The sequence below is a fragment of the Perca flavescens genome, chromosome 9 (assembly GCF_004354835.1).
Source record: "Perca flavescens isolate YP-PL-M2 chromosome 9, PFLA_1.0, whole genome shotgun sequence".
NCBI classification, from domain to species: Eukaryota; Metazoa; Chordata; class Actinopteri; order Perciformes; family Percidae; genus Perca; species Perca flavescens.
The window spans coordinates 4,854,674-4,868,019 of record NC_041339.1 but is presented as its reverse complement, the minus strand read 5'-3'; the positions used below and the strand labels follow the sequence as shown (position 1 = coordinate 4,868,019).

The window sequence follows — 13,346 nt, the reverse complement described above, 5'->3', positions numbered from 1 at the left end:
TTAGATCCGTTTTTCTAATTTACTATCAGAGAATTCTGGGTTTCTGTTTTTTTTTTCCTCTGAGCTGGGTTAGGGGTTGGGTGGTGTCAAGTGGGCTGAGCGCCATTGGAAAAAGGTTGTGTGACGTACTTCTTGAGTCAGAATGTGATGACAGTTGGTGGTTTGCTTGGTCACTGTCAATCAAATCTGATCGACAAATCTGAAACCATAACCCACACAGTCCTGATGATCGCAAGAACTGGCTTCTTGAATGTGAAACTTTTCATAAATAATATCATGATGTTTTTTTAGAGAAATACTTCCAATTTTAACTTCAAAGGATAAGTTAAAGATGTTCAAGTCTGCCTTATAACAATACTCACATGTCCTAATACCCCCACCACTTTGCATAAATTGCATTGGACTGTGGATGCTGTGACATGTCTCCTTTAGCTTTAGCTCTTTCTTACACACTATCCAACGCTACCAGATGATCAGCAAACTCCACCATCTCACGTGTCATGACGTTTTGACGTCATGATGGCGCGCGCCACCTTGGATGCGGCTAGTATAATTCACCTTTAAGCTGTCAGGGTGTGCACCACTACTTCACCCAGCGTCATCCCCAACACTGGTGCCCCCCAAAGCCTCCAGGACAGGAGAGGGGAACAGTTGTCCCGGGCCTGTGACTTTATTATGTTCCTTGTGGCTATGTTTTTTGTGATTAATTCCTTTAATTTGTACAGGCTGAGAAAACTAATTTCTTCTAACAGAGGACAATAAATAAATGATCTATTAGCTGTCTAATGAAATTCCAATGTAAGAAGTAGAGGACTAAATCTGCGGTCCTCATTATGTGCAAAAGTTTAAAAGCTTTGTTTAATAGACCTTGATCTCTTACATTGGATTTGCATTAGGAAGGGATGCTTCAGGGCCAGTACGAACATGAGCAACAATTACAGTAACCAATAACCCTTTGAATGTATACATGGGCAGGCATGTCTGTGTTGTTTTAAGATAGACTGACAATAAATGCAAAATGACCCTTTATATGAGTGCTTCAACTTCAGGTTTATGGTTAAACAAAAATGAGCATTTCTAACATGATTCACGGGCCAAAGGGTTTTCTGTGAGCCAACTTTCAATTTTTTTTTTACTGTTGCATGAGCTCGTGCATGACTGTGGTGAGCAAACTTAAATTTCATGTTCAGATGCTTGATGTGATTAATTTGCGAGATAGGAAACAGGAAACAGAACAGAAGACATGTCACATGATAAATTAACCATTGATTTGATTTGTAAAGTTTTGCTTCTTCTTATTTGCTCATTTGCAGGTGGAAGAAGTATCCAAATAGAAAGTAGCAATATACATGGTAAAAAAATACTCTGTTACAAGACTCTGTTCAAACTTCTGCATTCAAAATCAGTGTAAGTATAAAAGCGTTAGCATCAAAATATACTTACCTATTTCAGAATCATATACATTATATCACTGAATTATAATTAGTGAGGCATTAATTGTGTTGATAGCTTTAATGCTGAAGCTGGTAAAGGTGGGGCTTATTTTAATTATCTTATATACTGCTCGGCAGCTCATTTGTTAGTGCAGTGGTTCCCAAACTTTTTCACATCAAGGACCCCTAAATTTACACAAATTAGACCACGGACCCCCATTTGATAAGGTTGTGTCCCAGCGTCTCCCATCTGATTTTTTTTTTTTGGTATGAAACCCATGACCAAAATAGTCATACATTATGTCATTGTGTTACTTATGGATGGAATTATAGTGAAAATGATTCCTTTTTGCTGGGGACCCCTATGGAGTCCCCCGGCCCCACTTTGGGAACCACTGTATTAGTTGATTCTATTATTTTGTTTTAATAATCTAAATCTGCAAAGTAGCTAGAGCAGAGTGAAGTAAAGACTACAATATTTGACTCTGAGATGTAGTAGAGTAGAAATATAAAGTAATAGCATAAAATAGAAATACCCCAGAGTACAAGTACCTCAATGTACTTAGTGTTAGTAACATTCCACCACTGCCTGGAGGTCCACAGAAATAAGAAACATGAATGGATACACAATATCCCTCATCAATCAACTCGTTGCACTGACATGCTGATGGGCACCAGTACACAAAGGTCAATTTCTGCTTCTGCTGATTCTGTGATTAACTTGGGGGTTTAGCCCAAAATGACAGAAACATAGAAGTTTGTTCACTTTAAAGAGGATTATTAGGCTCTTATTTCGAGGCACACCAGGTCTGGAGACAGTCATTAACACCAGTTTAAAGTTAGTCACATGGATAAAAGGAAGCGCAAACTCACAAAAATCGACCTGCACAGAAGCGAGACCCTCGTGATATTCACACAGGAAGGAAACGAGCGTCAAACCTGCCACTGTTCGGTCCTCTCATCTGTGCCCAACCCGCATATCTTGTCACACTGCACTGACATGAATGTTTGTGGTGTACTGAAAAAGAACCGTGCAAAGAGGGTGTTAAACTGCAACAAAAAAAAGAAACTAGCATTGCAATGATGCAGTGCACCGTATAGTGGTCTGTAAGCTAAATGTTAAACTTAACCAGGAGAAGTATTTCTTCCCATATTTCTGCTACTTTTGGAGTGTTTAACTGCATCTTTAAAAAAAAAATACAAACCTGCTTGTCTCAGACTTCTGCTCTACCTCAGTGGAATATATGGAAATCTAGTTCATTATCAGAAGTAAGACCACATTCGAGTTGGTGTTTTATCTAAATACTTTCCAGTGGTCATAAACAAAACTCATGTGGGTGTTCATAACATGGCAGACGATCACTTTTTTCTTTTTCTTTCATTTATTAAAGCATTTCTCTATTTCACCAAATGAAAATCAACTTAAATTATATGTTTATTTACTTCCAAACAACCATTATATCACACATTTAGACACCATCCATGTCAGATCCACACTAAAATAAATATTTAAGTGTGCGGGTTTGCTCAGTCGGCAGAGCAGGCGCACATATATAGAAGAGGTTTACTCCTCGACGCAGCCGCGGGTTCGACTCCGACCCTCTATCTCCCCTTTCATCTCTTCATCTGTCCGGTGGAATTAAAGGCCTAAAATGCCCCAAAAATATTCTTCAAAATAAATATATTAAAAAAAAATGCTACCACTAAATCAGCATGTTAGTGTTAACAGATTCAACATTTATAAAAAGGCACAACATTTGTACATGTGTGGAAATTGCTTCAATTAATCTCACTGCCAACTTTAAAGCTGGCAATAAAGACAATGTGCAATATTCTCTGGGTTTTAACATTGCAAATCATTTCATATTATGCTATTCAGTGCAGTTATTATAGGCTATAGCCAGTCCTTCCAGAAAAAAAAAAAAAAAAAACTGCGGTTTAATGAAAGAGGGGAAAAAAAAGTGATTCCCCCAACACCCTGTTTTTCGATGATGTTCATGTCGCGTAATTACATCACTTCATAACTTTCCCATGGCAATAGTGGAAAAGGCTGCTCTTGTGTGAAGTAAACATTTTTCAACTTTCTGCTAAGATATATGTGACTTTTTTGCAACGAAAATGTGGTGATTATGAAATCATGCAAGTCCTGCATATTTTGCGTGGAAATCGGCAATTTATGTGGCAAAAGTACGGCGTATTTGAAAGAAATGCAGCCCCCGCATAAATATGCAGACTTTGGCTGATTATGCATTGAATTCGCATGATCGCGTTTTTCTGGAGGGACTGTATAGTGATCACATTCAACATAGGAACCAAAGTGATGAGTAAGATTCAGAGACATTCAGGTTTCCATTCTTTCAGTGGAGTAAAATCATTACACTAAAGCCTTCAGATCTTGTAGAGACCAAAGAAATTGGCATAATAAGCATGACTAAGATAAGTAGGGTGTGATACATTCACAAAAACTCTGTCGGATTTCTGCAGCTGCAGGGCGGAGCCGAGGTAACTGTCTGTGGTCCAGGGGTGGCCCTGCTGCTGAGAGCAGAAACCCTCCCTGTGGGCCTCCATCAGGGTCATTGGGGAGGGGCGCCCCGCTCTCCTCACAAACACCGAGTGAATGAACGAGGACGAACAGTCCTTAAAGATCAACTCCACTCGTGAGTAAATGTGGTAGAGTCCAGTCTCATTGACTTGCAGGGCACCATCTTCAGACCTGTAAGCCACGGCCCCGGATATGAACGCCCGGCCTGTCTTCGACTCCCATCGCAAAGTCTTAGGGAAGTGTTCTTTTTCAATCCGCCCTGCAACAGAAGAGAATGGATGTTAGACCTCTTTCAGTCCTATTTAGGATAGAGAATCAAAGTATTGGTTAGATTTTGATCATTATGTTACCTATCACGTGTGCTGCAGGTCTGTTGTCTTTGTCTTTTCCATTGAACTCGGGTTTATGACCTGAAACAACCGTCAGATTAGAGTCTTTTTTGATCCCTTTTTTTTTTTTACCTTTATTGGGAACATTTTCACTTTGTTTGGGAATCATTCACATGTGGTGAGAGTTGTTTATATTTACCAATTTGCTTCTGGGGTGTATTAAACTCAGTCACGGGTTGAACCTTATTAGCGAGGCAAAAGAGAAACAGAGAAATGTCAATACCACATCACACAGAGACAGAGTGCTTTCTTCTAGAAGCCCTCTCGGAGCTGAAGTCAGAGAGAGAGGAAATCCTGTCTGAGTGGACCGGTGACCACAGATGGAACAATTACATCCATGGTTTGCACTTTTTAAATGTCAAAAGCAGAGCTGAGATGCATTAACTCTTCAAATGATGGCACCAAAGTGAATATATTATTAAACTTTGCAGTGTTAACTTTCCAGATGTGTTCCACTCTCCCACCTTACGCCTCTCCATCACCCCCTCTCTATGAAAAGGTGAGGGAAGTCACACCTTTTTATATTTGCAGCTTTTCCCCCATTAAAACAGCATAAGAAGCAATATTCGACACAATCAAATACTAATAATATTGACATTATTTCTTGACAATTGCCCAATTACTTACTTTGCGGTCACATTCTACAACCTCAAAGCTATTTATTTCCACACACTGCTGCAGTCATCATTACCAATATTAATACAGTAAAAGCTCGCTCTTTCTTTCTCTCTCTCCATGTTCACTTCCACATCCATCACATCTTGCAGCCCCTTACCGTTCTCAACTCTTTCAGTTCTTGCTGCATGTGGTTAATCTGGTAGGCTTCGAACCCCAGGGCTGCAAACACGAGCAGGAAAAGAAACAGTACGACCAGGGCCAGCCCGGGGCTGACTCCCATGCAGCCCCGACTCTTCTCACGGCTCCGCGCCCTCTCCTGGGCAGGCGGGAAGGACCAGCAGGGTACCAGATTGGGTGGATGGACAGAGTGCTGCGTACCTCCACCTCCATCTACAAGGAACACCTGTGGGAACGGATAGCTCTGGTCATGGCTCATGGTGCAGGTCCTGTGGGGAGACAAACTGTGTGCATCTATTGCCTCTGCACAAAAGAGGTGTGTACTTTTGTCTGAGCTCTTCGGTCTTTAAAAAAAAATCATGGTTCAGCTGTCAAGGCATTCACCACCCACAAATCCCTCCTACACGTATGAAGACAAGTGCACATGACTTCTCATTAACTTACACAAGCCAAGACACTATCAAACCATCCCTTTATCCCTCCCCTCTGGTCTGTATGGCTGCTTACTATGTGTTTAGTACTTGTTGCATAATTACTGACTTCATTGAGCTTTTATCACACAGTTTGGGTTATTTATTTTCTTACTAGTTCAACCTTGTCTTTACACTTAGCATGTAGAAAAGTGTAGCTCAGTCTGAAGCGAAAGGAAGCTAGAGGTTTCTGACCCCCACCTCACTAACCAACCACAAGTCATCATCAGAAAGATACGTTTCTCACAAATTCCACGAAAGGAAAGATTGAGCAACCAGGGCCAGTTACCTGCCCAGCATTTTATATGCAACGCAACAGGTCTTTTGGCCTAGGGTAACATCTATCTAATAAAGTGGGATGCCTCTGTGTCTGTGTGTGTGTGTGTGTGTGTGTGTCTCTGAAATATCTCATGAACCATTCATCCAATCTACTCCACACTTGGTTTCCTGGGTACCCAATTAACTTGGGGCTACATAACGCTGGCTTTTCCGTGTCTATTATTTGGCTAACAGGAAACTCAATAAAAAGCCATTTGCCAACACTAAATATCAAACAAAAACCAGACACTATATCAATTCAATTTTATTTATAGTATCAAATCATAACAAGAGTTATCTCAGGACACTTTACGGATAGAGTAGGTCTAGACCACACTATAATTTACAGAGACCCAACAATTCCAGTAATTCCCCCAAGAGCAAGCATTCAGTGCGACAGTGGTGAGGAAAAACTCCCTTTTAGGAAGAAACCTGGGACAGACCCAGGCTTTTGGTAGGTGGTGTCTGACGGTGCCAGTTGGGGGTGTGATGAACAGTGGCATTAATAGTCACAATAAAGATATGGAACTATGACAGCTGCAACCAGGCCTGTCGCGATAGTCAATATATGGACTTATTGCACAAAAAAATGGAAATGAGCTTGGTAGCTTTTGGTGACGCAATATATTGCAATTGCTAATTTTTTATAATTGAAAATGAAGAGTATATTCATTTTGACATACAAATGAATGTTACCAACATTTTTGTCAATTCCGCCTCAGTCATCTCATCTGCTTTCTGTGTCGGAGGCAGAGGCGGGGCTCAGGCAGCTTTTACTCTACTTTTTACTCTGCCACTACAGCACCTTCTGTTAAAAAAAGGTGTATTTATTATTTATTTATGTTTTATTTATTTTGAAAATATTTTTTGACATTCCGATTCCAATGTCTAAATATTCTAAGAATAACATAAGAAGAATAATAAGAATTAAAAGTTCTTTGATCTTGGAAAGAGTGTGCTTGCATTACTTTGCTATAATATTGTCATTATGTGGCATAAAATGGTCTTAAAATGACAATATCGTTTATCGCAATTCATTTTGGGACAATATATCGCACAACAAAAAGGAGTTATCGTGACAGCCCTAGCTGCAACCGTGATATAGGTGCCACCCTAATCCAAGGAAAACTGCTGGGCGAAAAAACATAGAGGACTCCGGGGAAAAAGCTCCCCAGAGCTAAGTTAGTAACAAGCATTTCTGACATGGATGCACACAGATGGAAAGAGAGAGGAGCTGAGTGTGTCAAAGGAGGTACCCCGGCAGTCTAAAACTATAACAGGGTTGGTAGATGAATCTGACGACTGTGAAGAGAAGCAGAGAAGAGAAGGGGTGCCCTGTCTGCGGCTATACACCCTCCCCCGCCAGTCTAGGCGAACGCTGCAACTCCTCACTCCCTAACTATCAACTATAAGCTTTATCAAAGAGGAGAGTTTTAAGTTTACTCTTAAATGTGGTGACGGTGTCTGCCAACGACAATACGATATGGTTGACGAAAAAATGTTTTCGCCCCCCCTCTCTCTCTCTCTCTCTCTCTTTCTCTCTCTCTCTCTGTGTGTACGCACGAACGCAAGAAGTAGCCTACACTGTAAGTCAGCAGTAGGCTATACAGTGGAGTTTCATATTACAGTTTTTTTCTTATTTGGTGTTTGTATACAAAAAAAGGCTTTCTGAGCTTTCTCTATATAAATACCGTATATGTTCACTAACTAGTCTAAAACAAGACACCTGCTTAGGCTTTCAGCTAAAATTCCAATCAGCAGTGTTTGAAATGCACCAGACTGAAATCTATTCTGTTTTGAATGTGTGGTTAACAGTTTTGACAGCAGTGTGTTAGCATTTGAACAACGTGCTGTAAATCTACAGCGTTGTGCACGTTGTGGTTAAAGGCATGGGATACGTGTGTATAGTTTTGGAAACTTTCAAGCGATGAAAAACAATCTAGAGATTGAACTGCTGCTGTGCAGACTGTAGTTAGAGTTTTGCACATCGTTTAGCAATCGAAAAAAAAACTGTAAGTAGTTCGGGGTCCTTCTGTAAGTCATTTTGGGGGTACAAATTGCTTTTGGAGAATTCTACAACCAGCAATACCACAGGCCAAGCAATCGGCCCGTTCCAAACAGGCACATTTTCAACTGGCACTGTACTAGTACTTATAACATAGGTGGGGATTCCTTTTTTTCCCCTTTTTCACATCTAAACCATGTCCTGAATATTTATCTTTGGTATTCAACGCGTTTAAAATGCATTGTTAATTACTATTAAAGTTGTATTACTTTATCAGTCTTTATGACACACAGTGTGTAAGTAAACAGTGATACAGCAGTTTCAGTAGCACACAGTGTATTCTTGGTGGGAAGACACTGCTGCCACATGAAAAGGCCATATGTCTCTGCATTGGCTTTCCTGCATGTGAAAAGCTGGTAGCGAGAGACAGTGATACTTTAATGGGGGTGAGAATTAACCCCAACCATTACCTCAGAGATGAACTTACAGGAAAGTTACATACACCGCCCTTATTTCTCTCCGCTCAGTGAAGAGTTAATACCATTGTGGTCTTTGACACTTTTTGGGTGAGTTACTTAGAATTCAGAACAATCACTGTGCTCCTTCATTGCGGTTGCAACCGTTTCCATGAGGAGGCTTTGGTGATTTTTGATAAAGGGCATCTTTTTGACCTCATAGATGGAATTCATTGCAAGAAATTAGCAGCCTTGCAGTGCAGAGCACGGGGCCTACAATAAAACTTTGTTAAACTGCTTTGTTATGATTTACATCAATTGTAAAGCTAAGCCAGTCCGATATACTGTATTGTCTAACTTAGTCTTTGATTTGTATGTATTTTGGTACCTGCGCAGGAAGCTTGGAGGCCTCTGCCCTGTCCACTTTTGCAAAACTTTCATTTCCTTTCTCCAGGCCCCTGCAGAGACAGATGGAAGTTGCAGTGTGCATACAGAGCTCTAAATAAAAGGGCAACTACGTCAAACTAAACCATAAACTGCACAGGGTGTTTGCACTCTCTGAGCTGATGTGTCTGTTTCCCAGAAGTGTCATGCAGTCCTCGCAGCAGCAGCAGCATCTGCAGAGTGGGTTGTAGTGGGTGGGTAGGGTTGTGGGGTCTAACCAGGTCGTGCTCCGAACTGCTTCTCCAGTTAATATAACCGGGCAATGACACTAAAATGAATCACTGAATCAGCAAGTATCTCTGTCTATTACCGTCTGTTTCTCACAGCCTCCCTGCTTTCTGTTGCATAAAGGAGATGCCTGTGGTCATGATGACTTATTACGTACCTAAATGCAGTACTGCCTGACAATGACAGAATTTCTCATGCTGAAATGAATGACATTACTCTCGACATGCAAACATACCTTTTCCCTTACGCAGCAGGTGTTGTGAGCGGGGCTTTAATATTCAGATTTTCTGTATACCAATTAAATGTCGAGGTATCGCCGTGATGCAGTCCTAGTCATTTTCAATTCAGTTCAGTTCAATTTAGCTAATGTCTATCACAACATCTTAGATTATCGTCAATGTGACCCACCAAAGGAAGCCTTTGAATGAACACAGAGCACTCAAGATGTTCCATAAAATACTTCATTGTAAAATTTCATGAGCACGTAAAAACGTTACGCGTCACACTCCTCATCAGAAGAAGAGTAACAGTCTAGTCCCAGCACATGACCCGTCCTCTCCTCGGTTGTCCCAGTCATGGATGATTTCCCAGGCATCCTTTCTGCTGCCTCACAGTCTGACTTACAGTCACCGACGACACTTTTCTGTCCAATGACAGATCCCACTGTTGCACCGCCATCGTTCTGCGTGTCTCCGCTCTGGGTTGAAAACGTTTGCCTTGATGAAGCGTTAACGAGGTTTGGCAGGCCAGACTGGAGCACTCTGGCTAGGCTCTGTGTTTGGGAGGAGCCCCGCTGAACTGACGGTCCTCTGAATGCAGCAGTGGCCACCGCCAGCCTTGTATGGTCGAAGGAGAGGGGCTGGTCCTGGTCTGCGCGGACGGCCTCTGAGGTTTCAGAGTTTGGCTTGGTGGGGACAGGGGTTTGAAACCTGGTCGCTGAACGTCTCTCAGGGGCTGAGGTTTTGTGACATCCTGTCCAATTGCGGGACAAGTCACTTTCACCTCCACTCAACTGACTGCTACCGTCATATGACTCACAGGGCCGAGGGTTCTTCACTGTAAATGAAAGTGAAGATAGATCGAGGCATGAAGGTGAGCTACTGGTGTCTTGAAGGAATAGTTCACCCAAAATGAAATTCAGTCAGAAACAAAAGTGTATTAGACAAGTAATGGCATATTAAGATTAAACCGATTTATGTCTGTCAGAGAGGGCTTTTTTCTTCTTCTGTTTTTTAAAATAATCAGCAGCAGTGATCTAAAGTATCTGGAGGTAAAATGCATCGCCGAGGGGATACGGAATAGAATGTAGAAGACTTGATACAGTATTGCTGAGTTATGTAATGTGTATAATTTACAAAATATACCGTTTTTAATATGACAAAGAAGACAGGAGCTAGGGCTGGGCGATATGGAGAAAATCCAATACCTCGATATCGATACCGCAACGATATTGTCGTGTTGACTATTGGTGCTTTCACAAAATATTTACACAATGAGATTTTTGATAAGTAATCATCCATAATGTGGATATAATGACTAAGTGGGTAAAGGCAAATAATAGAACAGTTACAACAGTCTGGTAAGTTCAGAAAATGACATCACTTAACTGTAATGCAGCCTTTAAAACCAGGAAAAGACAACACTTATGTCATATTACAATATCCAAAATCTAAGACGATATCTAGTCTCATATCACAATATTGATATAATATTGATAATTGCCCAGCTCTAACAGGAGGCCTGGTTGGTGAAAGAGGGAATCACATTATCAGAAGGGCTGCGCAATGGGAGGAAAATATGCGGTAACGTTGTTGAATACCATCATAACGGTATTACTTGGGATAAATAAACAGGTATTATTGTGTACTTAGTTCTGCCTTTCTGCTGCTATCAGTATACTGCTGAAATACAACAAAAATTGCTTGTTAAATAAATTTTTTTTTAAATCCCTGCATATATATATTGCATTAAAGATCAGCCACTTCTTTCTACAACAGTCGAGAAGCCTTTTGCAATTCTGTAAGCACATAATGTAATCTGAAAACGCTGGCCTGATTAAAAAAACAATACAACTGATCTCAGCTGGTATTCTGTCTGTAATGGAGAGGAATGGAAATTTCTAAGTGACCCCAAACTTTTGACTGGTAGTGTATATACTGTATCCATGTTTTGTTTTAAAACAATTTCTACTTTACACATTTTTTTCTACCACTCTGTTGGGATATTCAACCATGCTAAACATGGATCTGCCCCGGCCAACTTGCAATGTGCTGCCCTGACGCACAAGCTTCACCTGTTTTTCCCGCCACCATTCTGGAATGAAATATTCTTTACAAGAGTCAAAACAAGATGATGAATATATCTCTAGAAGTGGTTAGCTAATAAGAAAACATGCTTGTATTGCATGCGAGAGATTAGTCATAAGCTTTGACACACTGACCGATACTTGGAGAGTCTTGTGCCTCTGCTCTTCGTTTGCAGTATGCTCGAGGAGTCCATGGCTTATGTTTGCAGGTGGGGTCCAGAACTCGTAGTTTGGCAATGAAGCTCTTGTACTCTTTTTCTAAAGCCTCAATGTGCAGCTGGAACTCGGCAATCTTCCTCTCCGGGTAATGAGATAGCTGGGATTGCTGAAAGGGAAAAGACAAAACTGATATTATTCAACTTTACACAGGGAATTCAGAGTCATTAGAAACCATGTTCTGTAGAATCAATTTGACACATTACTGACAATTCACTTACTTGCAAATAATATTCTATTTCATTCTTGATGCCGGGGATCCACTTTTTCACAGAGGAAGTTGAATTAAGAGTGGACTGCAAATAAAAGACTTGGCTCAAACAAACTTGTCCAAATAAAAGTGAGTTAAGGCAAAGTGTTAACAATTCTTTATTACCAGCTTGGGTCTCCGCTCGTGGACATCTTTGAGGCGTCCCTCTGTAAAATGATATATTGAAAGAAAACATTAGTTTAGGTGCCTTAACCCTTGTGTTAAGGCATCACTTTTTGCTTTTTCTGGGTCAAAATTTTAAATGAAAACTTTTTTTTCAACATTTTGTTGTTTTTTTTTCAACACTTGTCACTTTATCTGATGTTTTTGTTGATTTTTTTCCAGTTCTTTTGTCACCATTTCCGACGTTTTTGTCGATTATTTTCAGCGATTTATCTGGATGTTTTGTCGATTTTTGCCAGCAATTTTTGGGATGTTTTTGCCGATTTTTTTTCTCGCATTTTTGAACCTTTTTGTCACTTTTTTTTCCAACGTTCTTTTGTAATTTTTTTTCTTTCTTCAAATACGATAAACGATAAAAACCCCAAAACACCCAAATAATATCAATAAAAGTAGTTTACTGATCATTTATTTTACTTGTGAAGATGGTTGTATGGAACCATCCACGTTATTTTCTTTGACAATTTGGTTGAAAGAAACCCCAACCCCCAAATTTCTGAAATGTAAATATTTTCTATTTCTTTTTTTTTTTTTTTTAAATGGGTCAAATTTGACCCGAGGACAACAGGAGGGTTAAGGAGCTCAGTATACTCTGAGCAACATGATGAATGCTAACGTTAGCTGTTAGCAGGCAATGTAGCACTGTAAATAAGAGATGACTAGTTCTAAGGATTACTCCCTACATGCAGCACCTCAGTTCATTTCCTTCTTTCATTTCAACCAGATGGAGTTATCTGTGAGGTAGCATCATTGTCAGTTAGCTAACACTTAAAGCTAACATTAGCTAGCTGTCTGTGCAGCAAGGTGTTTTTATCGGCCAAATATGAATTACAGTGGATATTATTGCTACTAGCTGCTTGTGCTTACCCTCTCTCTCTTTCTGAAGCCACAGTCTGTTCAGTTTCCCTTGTTGTTTCTCCTCGTTTCTTGCCATTTCAAACTTTACTAGCTCCTACTCCAGAGTCTGCAGCAGGGGCTAATACAAAACAATGTCACGTGACCCATAGTAGCAGTCATGTGACACTAACATACCGCAAGAGCAACTCCCAACGTCATCACACGTGCGCTTATCTGTACAACCAAAGACTTAATAATAATATATTCATGAATAATATTATAATATTTATTATAATATGCAGTCTATGTGTGCAACTCATAGGTAAAATACGAGCTTATAAATTGGAAATTGTTCCTGTTCCACTGGTTTGTAGCCTATGTATAAATTACATGAGGCAATTGTTCAAATGAAAAGGAAATTAAAGATACAGTTTAAAGGTGCTGACTGAACCAATGCCTGTTATTATTACAATGGAGTC

The 13,346-nt window shown here is 40.3% G+C and overlaps 1 protein-coding gene across 2 annotated transcripts; it reads right to left on the bottom strand.

Moving 5' to 3' along the window:
- Positions 1-3,390: 3,390 nt before the first annotated feature.
- Positions 3,391-13,062, bottom strand: LOC114562219 (tumor necrosis factor ligand superfamily member 6). Of its 2 annotated transcripts, XM_028588562.1 has the most exons (6): positions 11,520-11,673; positions 8,796-8,865; positions 5,140-5,385; positions 4,504-4,546; positions 4,326-4,385; positions 3,391-4,234 (listed from the first exon to the last, which is right to left on the bottom strand). In XM_028588562.1, exons 1-6 carry the CDS (start codon positions 11,576-11,578, stop codon positions 3,822-3,824), a joined length of 891 nt encoding a protein of 296 aa, XP_028444363.1. In that variant the 5' UTR covers positions 11,579-11,673; the 3' UTR covers positions 3,391-3,821. The 2 variants fall into 2 exon arrangements, with proteins under 2 accessions (XP_028444363.1, XP_028444362.1); XM_028588561.1 differs by lacking the exons at positions 3,391-4,234; positions 4,326-4,385; positions 4,504-4,546; positions 5,140-5,385; positions 8,796-8,865 and adding exons at positions 9,525-10,135; positions 11,822-11,896; positions 11,977-12,017; positions 12,898-13,062 and having other exon boundaries at positions 11,520-11,709.
- Between the last annotated feature and the right edge of the window lie 284 nt (positions 13,063-13,346).